This window comes from Hyaena hyaena, unplaced genomic scaffold, assembly GCF_003009895.1.
Source record: "Hyaena hyaena isolate Hyena2069 unplaced genomic scaffold, ASM300989v1 scaffold_1628, whole genome shotgun sequence".
Classification (NCBI taxonomy): domain Eukaryota; kingdom Metazoa; phylum Chordata; class Mammalia; order Carnivora; family Hyaenidae; genus Hyaena; species Hyaena hyaena.
The window spans coordinates 113,451-128,151 of NW_024082258.1; the positions used below are offsets into that span (position 1 = coordinate 113,451).

Consider the following 14,701-nt stretch of genomic DNA (forward strand, 5'->3'; position numbering starts at 1 on the left):
AGGTAAATGAGGGGGGTCATGGGGTCTTACTATTATAATCATAATCTGACTCATGTCATGATAGGAAGATCCCTGTTTTCCTGGGATGGTCTCAGTGTCCACTTGAACGTCCCAGCATTCCATCTGGTTAGAGCTCTCTCACTCCCTGGAGTCTCCGCCATTTGGCTACTAGAAAATTTTAAATTGCGCTCATGGCTCCCCTAGCCTTGGGAGGCAGAGGGGGGACCTCATGCCAGTCACTAGGCCTTGGGCTTTTCCCAACAGAGAGATGAGCTGCCGGCTTCTGTACCACCTGCCGGTGAAAACCCACCCCAGCGCAGGGAGTCTTGAGGCTGCTCAGGCAGGAGGCGAGATCAATTTTTAGATTAAAAATTGAACAAAAAGACACCACCCCCACCCCCCACCCCCGCCCAGTGAAAACTGAGATGAGACTCTGGCAAGGCAATCTGAGTAGGGGAGGGAGAATTCCATCCTGGAGCCCAGGCTCCCGTGCAGAGCCAAGACTTGAGGGAAGAGAAGGGATGTCTGTGTCCTTAGAGTTGGTCCATCCTCAACAGTTATGGGCAGAGCCTGGGAGAGATGATGGGTCAGCTTGTGAATGCAAATGGAGTTCTCTCCCCAAGGCACGTGCACACACGCACACAAGCACCCACCCCTCACATCCTGTTCCCCTCCCCCCATTCTGGTCCTGTGTTACCTGGAGCGATGAGAGGTGGGGCGTCCCCTGGATGATGACTAGGCAAAGAAGAGTGATGAGATCAGTATCCACCCCCTTGTTCTCACAAGGCCAGAGGATTCTCGGCTTGCCCTGACATAGCTTCCTGGCTATTTTTCCATTGCTGGTTGTACCATTCCAGGGACCCAAGCTTTTCAGGATTTGGGGCCCTCTGAAGGTGATCGGCTCTGACGAATAAACCTGGAAAATTCTTAGTGGCGAGAATTCTCCAGGGCAGAACCAGGAGGCCTCTTTCTGTGAGATTTAGCCCTTTACACCAGTGAAAGGTGTCTGTTCGGTATGAGCCAGGCACACAGGAAACCCATCTTACCTGGGCTTCTGGCTGAACTTGCATTTGCATTTCCCACCTGTTGGGGGAGAGGGGCTGGTTGGGAGAGAGGACCCGGACCCGCAGCCTTGCCCTGCCAGCTCAGCCACCAGCGTCCCCACTCACTCATGAGGACGATGATGCCAATGGCGCACAGAACTCCTGAGCAGATGAGCCCGCCGACCCGGAGTCTGTACCAGTCTAGGAGAGACCCGGAGGGCGCCGTCAGTGCCTGCTGTGGCCACCCCTCCCCCCATCCAAACCTCCATCTATCCAACCAGTAGGTATTGGGCACCTATGCCGGGCAGGGAGCCGGGGATACAGAGTGAACAGCCGGCCCCCAGCCCTCCTGTGTTCACATTCTCCTTTACACACAACCGATAAGAGATTCAGTGGAAGGTCACGTGGAGATAAGCTTTCTGAAGACAAATAAGCAGGGCCAGGGGACAAAAAGTCGGAGAGCAAGAGTGATCAGGGGAGACTTCTCTGAGCAGAGACCCGGGGAGGTGAGGCAGGGGCCGTGGCAAAGGGATCAGAAGGAACAAAGGTCTGGAGGTCTGGAGTGTGTGTCTGGAGTGTGTCTTCGAAAATGCACGGAGGCCACCGCATAGCTCACCTCCTTCAGGCAGTTTTTGCAGGACAGCCCTTCCCCCTGCAGTTGATTTGAACCATAACGGCCTCCTGTGAACTGACCTGGCTTCCTCCATGTCTATCCTGCAGGAAGGGAACCCTCCAGGGACCAGACTGGCCTCGTTCGTTCCTGTGTTCCTTTATTCTAAGGTGTTGACTGTTCAGTGCCCCAATCATCGCCCCTTCCTATCCTCACCCCTGTTTCGCCCACATCAGACCCTCACCCAACCTGTGTGCGACCCTTGGCACAAAGTAGTAGGTCGGGGTAGGGAGGCCGCGAACAGAGAGGTGCACGCTCTCACCATAGTAGAAAGGGCTGTTTTTATCTGCAAGGAAAGAGAAAAGAACGTGAATCCAGGACAATAGCCAAGGGGCGGGGGAGAACTTGGGGGTGAGCTGGTGGAGGGGTCCAGTCTGACTCACCTTCTGGGTCGTTGGCATCCAGGGCAGGCAGGCCTGCTGAGAGAGGCAGGAGGGGGAGGGGATGACGGCGCCAGCCTCAGTAAAGCTGACAGGCAGAGCCACGGAGCCTCAGGGGACAGTCCCCCTCCTCCTGAGGGCACAGGCGTCTGGCCCCAAACTGACCACCTCGGCACGTTTCACCCCGGAGGTATGGGCTTCCCCCTGAGCCCCACGCCTGTGAGCCCTGCCATTTGCCTCCTGAACTAGGTTTTAATCTGGGTGGCTTTGGGCCAGTCTGTGGCCTGGTGTTTCCAGACACCTGGCTAATCCACGCCTCCTGCAGAAATGGAATAACATTCTTTTTTTTTAATGTTTAATTTTTTTTAAAGGTTTTTTTTATTTATTTCTAGAGAGAGAGAGAGAGCGTGAGCAGGGGAGGGTCAGAGAGAGAGGGAGTCACAGACTGAAACAGGCTCCAGGCTCTGAGCTGGCAGTCAGCACAGAGCCCGACGTGGGGCGCGAACCCACGAACCGTGAGATCATAACCTAAGCGAAAGTCGGACGCTTAACCGACTAAGCCACCCAGGCGCCCCTTTAATGTTTAATTTTGAGAGAGAGAGAGAGAGAGAGACATAACAGGGAAGGGGCAGAGAGAGAGAGATAGGATCAGAAGCCTGCTCTGTGCTGAGAGCAGCGAGCCCGCGCAGGGTTCGAATTCATGAACTGCGAGATCATAACCTGAGCTGAAGTTGACCGCTTAGCCGACTGAGCCTCCCAGCGCCCCACGGAGCAACATTCTTATCAACTTATCAAGACGACAGCTGGCATCAGTCTCCAGTCGTCCTCAGAGCCTCATCCACACCCCACCTGTTCTGGTGTTTGCTCACCACTTCCTTTTAAAGCAACTCACTCATAACTTTAATGCACTTTACTAAAACATGCAGCTTTATATCATTGCCCTGGATGGAATGCTAATCTTGCCCAATGTAAGGGATAAAAAAAAGTACCATAAAAGCTGAGGACTAGGATTACATTCTGGCTAGAAGCAGTGGGCCACCCAAGCTCTGGGCCTGAGCTCTGTTCTTTCTTTGTGAAAAGGAGATTAGTATTTTTTAATGATATTTAAAGTACAAACACAATGTGCTTACTCTGTACTGGGCCCTGTTCTAACCGCTTTTCAAGTACTAACTTGTGTAATGGCTATTAAGTGCATACTATTATTGTCTTCATTTTTACAGCTGGGGATACTGAGGCACAAAGGATTTCCATAACCGCTGCATACACTGAGTGCCCAAGTATCTCTTGAACTAGTGTTAGGGAGGTGTTAGACCAGTACACAGGGCTGAGCCTTCTTGGCCCTCAAGAGGGTGACTTTCTAGCTGTGTGAGCCACTGCTATAAGAGCGGCTTTGTGTGTCCCTGGAAATCACTCTTGTGGCACTTCTTATCGTCAAGGAAATGCTGTCCTGGTAGTCAGGGGAGGCGGGAGGCACAAGAGAGACATGGAGCTAGGCCACCAGTCCGCAGAGGGGCTTGGGGAAAACGCAGTCCTGGGGATGGTACGCACCTGCCAGGAGAATGAGCAGGCTCAAGGTCATCTCTTGCAAGGTGGCTGCAGCGAGCTGGCCTGGAGGGGTGGGGGCGGGTGGGGAGGGTCCAGCTTTAGCGGGAAGGCCGGATGCCAGACAGATGCCTCAGGCTCCCAGTCCTCTCCTACTCTGCCCCCACCCAGGGTTCGCAGCTCGCCCCAGGGCAGAAAGGCTGGCATTAAAACCCACTCACTGGCTGGGAGGTAAGTGCAGGGAGGGCTGGCTGACAATGCAGACCCGGTGAGGGACCACAGTGATAACTCCCTGGCCACCAACTTGGGGCTTTAAGTGTGTTGCACCGGCGACCAAACGAGGAAGGTGCTGCCTGCTGTTATCCCCATCTGTAAGATGGGGCCTGAGAGCTAAAATGGGTGCGTAGGGTCACCCTGGCAGGGAGTGGGATTTAAAGCAGCCTGGCTCTGAGGAGGCTGCTCGTCACTCTGGACTCTCAGGGCCTTGGGGTGTTTTGGGAAACGGGATGTTGGGAGCCAGGTGGCAAGAAGCCCGGGTTCCCGGGTGTGTCTCCCATAGGCAGCTCCGAGCCTGCCTGCCCTGCCTCTGCAGACCTCGGGCTGGGCCAGGGCCGGGACCGCGCTGGCTCCTTGGGGGAAGCCATGGGGGAGGGAGAACCGGGAGCTGGGGTGGCCATGAGGGCGGAGCAGAGAGGAGTCATCTGGCTGCAGCCCCCCCCAATTCTACCCCCGCGCGTGCCCCAGGCTCTGGCAAGCTCCTCCTGGCAGCCACAGCTTCCTCTTTCCCCAGGTAGGCCTGCCCAGCAAGAAGAAGCCCTCCATCCACTTCCTGGTCTGGCATCAGCTCCCCTCCCCCCCCACATCCCAGGTCCGGAGCATCCAAGAGAAGCCCCCATGTGTGGCCCAGTCTCCCCCTCCCCCAGCCCTGCCCCACTGCCACAAGCACACACTGCCAAAACGTTGATAGCAAGAGCTAGCACGTCCTCTGACCCACCCCGTGCTGGGCACTGCCCAGTGACCTTGCTGCGTCCTCACCCATTTCACCGCCCCACCCCCACCCCACCAACCCCAGACGTGATCTGTCCTATCCTTCATTTCACCGATGGCAAACACATGCCCTCGCTAAGCCTGGTGAAAAGCCTTCTGCCGCTCCCTGCTGTGTCCCCGCGACTCCTGTGCACAGCTGAAGAGAGTGACCCCGTCTCTCTCCATAACCCGCCATACAACCCCCACCCCGTATTCCTTCCTGTTTCTTGCACAGACTTCTTCGGTTCCTGTACACTCAGGTGCTGGGAATCCTCTCGGCTGTTAATCCTTTAGGGTGGACTCAAAATTTTAGTTTGAATGTCCATTTCTTACAGGAAGGGGGTCTGCAGCTTTGCGAAGCATTGCTACGGTGCTTAGGACCCCACAAATGTGGGGATAGGAGCTGGAGTGAGCGTGCGGGTGGTTCCTCACCAAGTCACCCCGAGATGATACTAATACTAGGAATAGGAGCTAGTGCTGGGGGCCCCTGGGTGGCTCTTGATTTCATCCTAGGTCATGATCTCATAGTCTGTGAGTTCGAGCCCCACATCCAGCTCTGGGCTGACAGCACGGAACCTGCTTAGGATTTTCTCTCCCTCTCTCCTTCCCCCCACCAAATAAATAAACTTAAGAAACAGAGAGCTCGCGCTTAAGTGAGCGTTTCCCCCATGCCAGGCACTGTTTCAGCTCTATCCATTTATTCACTTACGCAATCTTCACAGCTTGATGGAGCCAGCTCTGTGGTTACCCCACGTTGTCGTCACAACCCTGTAACCCCTGCTAACTCAGCTCAATGCCGCATGCTGTCCCCCGGGACCCAGGGTCCCAGCTCGGAAGCTTCTGTCCATGGAATTCACCACGTCCCCCCGGCTCTCAGGGTTCCGTTCCTCCCCATCTCGGGCCCCTCCCAGCATCCCTGGCACAGGGCGTGGATGAGTGCTTTTAGCGGCGCCCCAGCCCCTGGGCGACATTTCCAGCCTGGGCGTCCCACAGTGCAGGCCGCTGGGAGCTGGCGTCTGGGCATCTGGCCTCGCCTTCCAGCTTAGGCTCTGGAAGAGGCTCGGGAACCGCTCCTGATGAATGTGATGTCGGTGTGAAGGCTCAGAGAGGAGGACAGCCTGCAGATGGAGGCCCTCCCCCTCCCTCTCCTTTCCTGCCCTGCAGGCCCCAACACTGCTTCCATAGCCGTCTCTCCCAACCGCCCGCCCGCGGCTGTCCCCTCTGCTCCCCTGTGATGGTGGCCAAGCCCTTCAAGCCTGTGCAGGAGGACTCCCTCATCTCCCTGAAATTCCCTACCTGACTCCCCATTTTATAGCTTTCCCAGGAAGCCACCATCCCCTTTTCCAAGAGGTCTTCAGGACCCACACATCCCCAATCCCTAGACACCTCAAGTCCCCCCAGGCACCCACCCATCCACTATGACCCTCAACCCAGCCCTGACCCACCTGGATACTCCAGCCCGCCCAGGCACACCTCTGCAGCCTTATCCACCCAGATACCCGCCATCCAGATGCTTCTGGTCCACTCAGACACCCCCGATTTCCCAGTCACCCTGATCCCATGTGTGGGCCTTACTCTCATCCCAGCTGGCTCACCCAGCCCCCTGAAGGGAGAATGATGGGGGGCAGGGGAATCACGTTAACGGAAGGAGCTTTCTCTAATCTACTGCCCCTTGCCCCCCAGAAAAGATCCTTAAAGGGAGGAGGTTCTAGTGGCTTTAACAGAGAGAAGTGGAGGGAGCAGCAGAGCCAAGAGGCTGTTGGAAGGAGGGGACCCCAGCCACTCACCTGTGTGGCTCCCCTGGCTGCTTGGAAAGTTCCAGGAGAGAAGGGAGAGAACGTGGCTGCTGAGCCTGAGACCTGCCTTTATCCGCAGCCGCCACGCCCTAAGCAAACCTGGGCAGGTAGAGAACAAGTTGGACTCCCTAAAGCTCAGGGGCTCTCTCACCCCATTCCTGCTCTTAAAGAGACAGCTTCCACACCCTTCTCCCCTACCACCAATGCCAGGGAGCTCCCTGCGGTCCCCAGGGTCAAAGCAGCCTCAGGTGCGGCAAAGGGAGAGTAGGATGGGCTGGAATTCTGCCCTTCACCTCAAGGCAGGGGGCTTTCTTCAATCTCCTGACCCTGTGCAAAGCTCCTGGCAGGAAGAAGGTCGGGATCTTTAGCAGAAGAGCTTCCGTCTGGCAGACCGGTGAGTGAAGGTCATGCTCCGGGGTCCTAATCTAATTTCTTTTACTTAAGATTGTGTGCTGTGCTTGGTGGCAACTGAGAGATATCTAAAGTCCCCATTGCTTTTGACAGTTTGAGGGTCAGCAGAAGATGCTGATATGACCAAGGTCATGGGGGGTGGGGGTGCATGGAGGTCAGAGGTGGAGGTGGGGGCGGGGGCTATTGGGCTTTAGACCGTGGCCTCTTCCCCCTCATGTCCGTCATGCCCTGGAGAGACTGGGAACTGGTGTCCGAGCACCAGGCAGACCTTCCTAGCTCAGGCCCTTCCCAAGGGTGCAGAGAGCCAGATGCCTGGGTCTATGCAGCGGGTGTTGGGGCGGAGGCTGCCTCCCACTCCGGATAAGGCCACTGCACTGTGCAAGGCTCCCTTCCTCTCCCTCCTCCCTCTCCTCTCCTCCTGCCCCTCCTCCTCATGGCATTCCTTCTGGCTGGGGTCTGTGTGGGCCCCCACATGGTCCTCGTTGGGGTGCCCCCTCCCCCCAATTCTGCCTTTTTAGACAGAGGGACTTTTGTCTGGGGACTGGATGGAGAACAAGGCGCCTTTGAGTGGCTGGCGGAGGATTGGGGTCACGGGGAGGGGCAGGGCCAGGAAAGGGTGGCTCTGCACTGGCCACCAGCTGGACTCCGGGCGACCCCCATCATCATCTCTGGGGGTGGAGAGGAGGGCTGCAGGAGCCAGGCCAGGGAGAGTGCGGAGCACAGTACGGGGAAAGGGGGTTTCCGAGGTCAAGGCTCTGCTGGGGGTTGTCTGCAAGGGCCAGGGAGAAAGGGCCCCCCACTTCCGAACAGGGAGGGATGGAGAGGCAAGGAAGGCACGCCCAGACACATGCTTTCTTTATGTGGCTCCCTGAGGCCATTTTTCAACCCCAGGCCCTAGACTAGGACATGGCCTCCCTGACTCCCATTAAGAAGGGGCCAATCCCTTCAGGGAGTGGAGGAGGCACTCAGGGTGGAGCTCAGTTCAAGTGGGAAGTTCGGGGGAGACAGAAACAGTGCTAAGGGAGGTCTGGGGGGAGGGTCCCTGTCCAGCTAAGGGGGGGGGTCTTTGTCTGGGGGGAAGATAGCATCTCTTGCTCAGACATTTCAAATTACAATGTCCCTGAAGACCCCTTTGATGGTCTTGGGAGTTGAGTGGTGTCTCCCTCTGCTGGGAAGTCCAAGAACTGCAGGCATCGGAGAGCGAGAAGGGGCGATGGCTCCGTGGTGGCTAAGCTGTCCTCCACCTGTGCTGGAGTCTGTAGACTCAGATGCCGAAGGGGCCAGGCAAGAATTGTGAACGAGAGAAGCAGGACAGGCAGGAGACCATAAGGCACCCTGGCAACCAGGCAAACGGGAGAACTACTGTCCTGTTTAAAAGGCAGCCACGTGGGCAGAGACGGAAGTGTCTCCCAGACGTCTCGCTAAGGGAAGAAACAAAGATGTATAGAAGTACGCTACCATTTGTGAAGGGGAAAGGACGTATATGCATACACTTGTTCATGCATAAGGTATCTTTGGAGGCTGGCACCCAGGGCTGGGGAGGAGTGGGGGGAGGCTGGGGGATGGGGTGGAGATAGACTCCCTCTTGTACCTTTTGAATTTTATATTCGAAAAAATATCCTGCCTCGAAAAAAGTGCCATTAAGAGTATTAAAGGATAGGGGCGCCTGGGTGGCTCAGTCGGTTGAGCAACTGACTTTGGCTCAGGTCTCGATCTCACAGCTCAGTTGGTGAGTTCGAGCCCAACGCTGGGTGGAGAGATTACTTTAAAAAAAAAAAGTTGGCTCAGATTTTTAAACAAATTTTAAAGGTTTAAAAAATTAGGCAAGTCCAACAAAACACACTTAAGGACTGCTTTCATGCTGGGGGAGAAGCTTCTGGCAGCTTCATTTCCTGAGTCTTTCATCATGGAGGCCTTGCATTCAGATATACAGTCATCTATGGGGCTTTAACCCAACCCAGGCCGACCATAACTTCCCCTAGGGCTGGACCAGAACGTTCCACATCCATGTGTGTGTCGGCCTGGGGCTGGGGCTTCTGACTTGAGACCCCCATGTGGATGCGTGAAGGTGAGCACACTGATACTTGGGGGTAGGGTCTGCAGAGAGTAGTGGGTGTGGCTCCTTACATCCTTTGGGGGTTGGATATCTTTTGGGGTGTCTTTAGGCCAACATGACTTCAGTCGTTTCTAAAGTCCCTCTTCTCTATTTTTATATATATATAATCATATCATCTTTTATATGTAAACATCTGTTATTATCACATAGATAAAAAAGTCATTAGAAATATTTCCCCTTCATTTTGCTTCTGACATCATTTGGCACGAAAGCATCTGCTTTGGCTGTGATTGGCTGTGATTCCTCGGTATCCTCGGAATTGTTGCAGCACAAGGAAAACCAAACCTACAGACAGCTTCTGAGCATCACAAGGTTTTCAGAAATGCCGAATTAAGTCAAAGCTGTAAGGTGTTATGTAGTGTTATTAATTTGGGTTTTGCCATTTGCTTGTGATGCTCAGGAGGGCCCAAACCCAACCAGTGTACATGTTGCCTTTGGTTCACAAAGTGTTGCAAAAAGGAATAGTTGCCAACATTGAAACATCTGGATGTTTCCAACACAGTAAGCTGCATTCCAGCCTCTCGTGCGGGATGCGGCCTAACCGGGCCCACATACTCACTTGGCAGCAGTGGCTGGAGGGGCAGGTCCATCTCTCTGAGGTGACCCAGGCCCCGTATCCCCCTGGTCTGAGGCTTCATGGGAGGGTATGTGGGAAGGGAGACCCCCCTCCCATCTCAGACCTGCTTTCGCCTTGGGGCCACCATTACAGCACAGAACCTGGGCAGAGGCAGCCCAGGGTGGATCAGCGGGAAAGACCCCAGAACTGTCATCCCGAATCTGCCCACGGTGAGGGAAAAAGGCACAACTGAGGGGAAAAGGCAAAATTCCAGAAAAGAGTGGTCGCGTTTTGTGACTTCCTCCCGAGAAGGCACTGATGAGTGTTTCACAAGGCCAGCCTGCTCAGAGCAGGGCAGGAGAAGAGGTCTCAGATAACAAATACTAACTAGGGTACCGACATGCGGACTGAAAGCAGACGAGGCAAAATATGAAGAATTGGTGGATCTCCATGAAGGGTATCTGGGTTTGCCGTAAGCTCTATGTAACACTCCTGTCGTTACAAAAATTGAAAATAATAGTTGGGGAAAATGAATAAAAATTGTAAAATTAAACATGAAACAATTAACTGTAAGATAAAAAAAATAATGGGGGCGCCTGGGTGGCTTAGTCGGTTAAGTGTCCAACTTTCGCTTAGGTCATGATCTTGCGGTTCGTGGGTTCGAGCCCCGCATCGGGCTCTGTGCTGACTGCCAGCTCAGAGCCTGGAGCCTGTTTCAGAGTCTGTGACTCCCTCTCTCTCTGACCCTCCCCTGCTCATGCTGTCTCTCTCTCTCTCTCCTAGAAATAAATAAAACATTAAAAATTAAAAAAAAAAGATTGCTTTGAAAAAAAAATAATGGCAAAAGAATGGAGGAAGAAGTAAACTCAGAATTGGCGAAGCTAATAGTTAAATGAATAGAATTTATTTTTTTTTTATGTTTATTTAATCGGCTTTTGAGAGAGGAAGAGAGCAGGAGTGGGGGACGGGCACAGAGAAAGAGGGAGACACAGAATCCGAAGCAGGCTCCAGGCTCCGAGCTGTCAGCACAGAGCCTGATGCAGGGCTCAAACTCTGGAACCATGAGATCATGACCTGAGCCGACTGAAGTCAGATGCTTAAGTGACTGAGCCACCCAGGTGCCCCTAAAGGATCGGACTTAGAGACTTTGTATTCATGCGTGTAGCACATAGTATGTAGTGAATATTATGCACATTTGTTTCTTTTTTAAAAATTAGAAACAATTTTTTTAAACATTTATTCATTTTTGAGAGACAGAGAGAGACAGAACATGAGTGAGGGAGGGGCACAGAGAGGGAGACACAGAATCTGAAGCTGGCTCCAGACTCCGAGCTGGCAGCTCAGAGCCTGACGCGGGGCTCAAACCCATGAACTGTGAGATCGTGATCTGAGCCCAAGTCGGACGCTTAACCGACTGAGCCACCCAGGCGCCCCTTCAAAAAATTTTTTTAATGTTTATTTATTTTTGAGACAGAGAGACAGAGCGTGAGTGGGGGAGGGGCAGAGAGAGAAGGAGACACAGAATCTGAAACAGGCCTCAGGCTCTGAGCTGTCTTGAACCCACCAACCCTGAGATCATGACCTGAGCCTAAGTCGGGCGCTTAACTGACTGAGCCACCCGGGCGCCCCTATGTACATTTGTTTCTTTGGAGATAAAAGTTTGTGTGCTATATTTCCCCTCTTTCAATGTCTTCCTTTTCCTTCCCTTGGATGGGTTGCCCTTGCCTGACCCCTGCGTGCCCAGCTCTGTTCTTCCCTGGCTGTGGGTGCCTTACCCCCTCCTGGCTGCCCGGCCCCGCCCGCTGGGGCCCCCCAGGACAGGCGCTGGGGCTGGCAGGCTCCCGCCTGGCCGCAGAGGCAGGGAGATGAGTCTGCAGATCTAGGAGCTTGGCTGGCTGGGGAGGCACTGACCCAGCAGCCCGCTGGCCACGGGGGCCCCTGACATCTCAGCATTCCTCTCCCCTCCCCCCTGCACCTAGGAGTCTACAACCTCCGCACCCCCGCACGCCCCTGCGTCATATACCAACTATTGCTGTCTCCCTCTGGTTTCAACGAAAGCGATCCAGACTCAGCTGCAGGACCCGCTGCCCGCTAGGCAGGCATTACTCCCCCCGTGGGAGGCAGGTGTGGCAAAGAGGGGCTGTCGCTCAGCCTCAAGCCACAGTTAATTAAGGGCCAGAGCTGGGATTCCGGACCAGGTTGTCTGGCTCCACACCCGTGTGTATGTGTGTGTTGGGGGCGGGGTGGGAGGGGAGGCAGGGAAGGGAGGAGGTGTTAAAAAGACAACAGCACCCGCATAAATGTGACATTCCCAAAGCAGACAGCAGGTTAGAAGAGAGAATTAGACCACAAAGAATATTTCCAGAACCAACCCCTTCTCCCCCACTGCCCCTGCCCTGGCCTGGCCTCCATCCTCCCCTCCCCCGGAGCCTCTGTTCTCTCTCCTGCCCTCAGTCTGCTCCTTGCCCACAACCAGAGGGAGCCTGGAAACCCCAGAGCCCTGCCCTCGGGGCTCAGAGCCCCCCCCCCCCCCGGGCTGCACCTCCCTCCTGGTAAAAGCCAAGTCCTCACCATGACCCACGACACGTAAGTCACTCCTCTGCCTGGTCCCCTGGCATCTCCGACCTCACATCTCCTCCCCCTCAGCCCCCCACTCCCTTGCTCACTGGCCCCCAGCCACACTGGGCTCCACGCTGCTCCTCCCGCACACCGGGCACCTTCCCAGCCTCCAGACATTTGCACTTCCGGTCCCCTCCAGCAGATCCACTCTTCCTGCAGTGTGCACATGGGTGCCCCGTCACCTCCTTTCTTCAGCGCTTTGCTCAAACACCACCGTCCAGTCGAGGCTTTCCGTGGCCACCAGAGTTAAAACTACATCTGCCACCTGGAAGCCACTCGCTCCACCCTATTCTCTCTCCCTCTTTATCCCCCGTAGCATTAGCACCTATCACCTCCTGACATGGTGTATAATTACACACTTACTGGTTATATTTATCGACTCCTTCCCCTCTGGAGTGTCAGCACCAGGAAGGAGGAACCTTAGCTATTCCATTCCTTCTGTGTCTCCAGAAAAACAGGGTCTAGCACATAGTAGGTGCCCGAGAAATATTTGCTGACTGACTGAATGAGAACCATTCTTGAGGGTTACTACATCCCAGGCCTAACAACAGAAGCATCAAGTACCCCACTCTCCTTAAGTAGATCACACTTTGGAGACACACAGTAGGCCCACAGGTGGGGAAGGAAGGAACTTAGGGCCAGAAAGCCTGGATGGTTCACATCCCAGCTCCACCCCTTTCTCATGTGACAACAGGCAAGCAAGTCTCTCTCTCTGGGCCTCAGTTTCCCTCTCTGTAAATTAGGATAAGAATAGCACTCGCCCTGCAGGGCTGCCCTTTGGATTCAATGGGGTTGTTGTGTGGGATGTGGGCAGCGTGACTAATTCTGAAAGCCGGTTCCCTTCCTGGAAGGGGGTGGTGTGGAAGGGGCGGGGCCGTGTGTTTTCCAACAGCCAACAATGGAAGGCTTGTAGGCAGCGGCCCTGAGGCTTGGAAAACACAACCACCCCTGTGGGTTCCAGATAAAATTTTCAGGTCTTCCAGGGTTATTACATCTTTTTGGAGATGGTTGCAACAAGAAATACTGGTTTGGGGATGTGAGCCCACTGGGATAGGCTCCCATTTTGCCCTTCTCCCTGCAATGAGCAGCTGTGAGGGCTGCTGGGGGGGGGGAGGGGAAGGGGAAGAGGAGGGGGGAGGGGGTGTTCTCTCCCACCTACAGCTCCTGAAGTAGGACTGGATAGGCTAAGACAGTCTTTGGGCCCCAGGGATTGGTTCAGAGGGGTCCAATCAAAGTGAAGCACAGAATTTTGTTTCCTAATTGAGGGATAAAAGAGATTTGGGTTTTGCTTTGGATAGTGAGAAATGCACGCTGGAGGCCTGGGAATTGCGGTCATTTTGTCACCACAAGACAAACTAACCTGAGGACAATGCTAGCACTGCAGAGGACCCACAAACCAGGAGAAATGCTGAGAAAACAGTCTGCGCCCTGATCAAATCATGCCTGATCTCCATCTGGAATTTTCAGTCATGACTCTAAAAATCTGACTTGTTTGAGTTCATTTTAGCAAGGTTTCCTGCTACTTGTAATTAACAATAATCAAACGAGTCCACAGGGAAATTCTGTGGGCCCAGAATCACTGCACTTCCACTGGGATATGTCACATGATTTTTCCTTAGTTTGAGCCACGCATTTCTTTTAGCTTTACTCAGTCCAAGTGTCTCTAGAGCCAGTAAGTGCTTACCTTGGCCAGGTCAAGTCTTTCTCTTATTTTTCTTATGGACAAATCCCTTCACCTGGATAGACATCTTTGAGAAGGGCTGTTCTCCTTCTCAAGTTTCACCTTGAAAAAGGACAATGAGGGGCGCCTGGGTGGCTTAGTCGGTTAAGCGTCCGACTTTCGCTTAGATCATGATCTCGCGGTTCATGGGTTCGAGCCCCGCATCGGGCTCTGTGCTGACTGCCAGCTCAGAGCCTGGAGCCTGTTTCAGTCTGTGACTCCCTCTCTCTCTGACCCTCCCCTGCTCACACTGTCTCTCTCTCTCCTAGAAATAAATAAAACAGTTAAAAAAAAAAAAAGAAAGAAAAAGGACAATGAGCCAGAGGAGCCACAGGACTTGGCTCAGCAGTCCTCCCATGGAAGGTGACGGTGTGAGAGTGCCCGCATGCCTGGCAGGTGCCAGTGGAGAGGGAGTGGCACCCGAAGATGCCTCTCAGGGTCCCACACCCAGGTCTGCAGGAGGAAGAGGGGGAGGGGCGCATGGTGTGGGTGGGCAGCGGCAGAACTGCTCACACGCTCCCCAGCCCAGAAGTCCTCCCCTGGCCAGGTGGTACCGCCCCCCATGGAACGGCCACGTTGGACGGGGGCCATGCAGTGAGTGCCGCTTGAGCATGAAGCCCATATCACCCTAACAGCCCTCCTGGTATGGTGTCAGGTAGCTTCCTGGCAGGGTAGGCTCAGTGCAAGAGCTGGGACGTCGAGGAGCCACAGAGCTTATAATGGCTGTTGGGATGGCAGGCCAGCTCTGGAAGAACACAGATCAGAGTTAATAATTAGCCAAGCATTACTGTTCTGGAATGTTTCCAACCAGAAGAGGACTAA

General features: G+C 54.4%; 1 protein-coding gene across 1 annotated transcript; it reads right to left on the reverse strand.

Moving 5' to 3' along the window:
• Positions 1 to 458: 458 nt before the first annotated feature.
• FXYD3 (FXYD domain containing ion transport regulator 3) lies at positions 459 to 6,167 on the reverse strand. The gene is made up of 8 exons (XM_039224377.1): positions 6,107 to 6,167; positions 3,642 to 3,701; positions 2,097 to 2,129; positions 1,976 to 1,999; positions 1,170 to 1,244; positions 1,047 to 1,083; positions 698 to 735; positions 459 to 570 (listed from the first exon to the last, which is right to left on the reverse strand). The coding sequence occupies exons 1-8, from the start codon at positions 6,165 to 6,167 to the stop codon at positions 551 to 553; spliced, it is 348 nt and encodes a 115-aa protein (XP_039080308.1). The 3' UTR covers positions 459 to 550.
• Between the last annotated feature and the right edge of the window lie 8,534 nt (positions 6,168 to 14,701).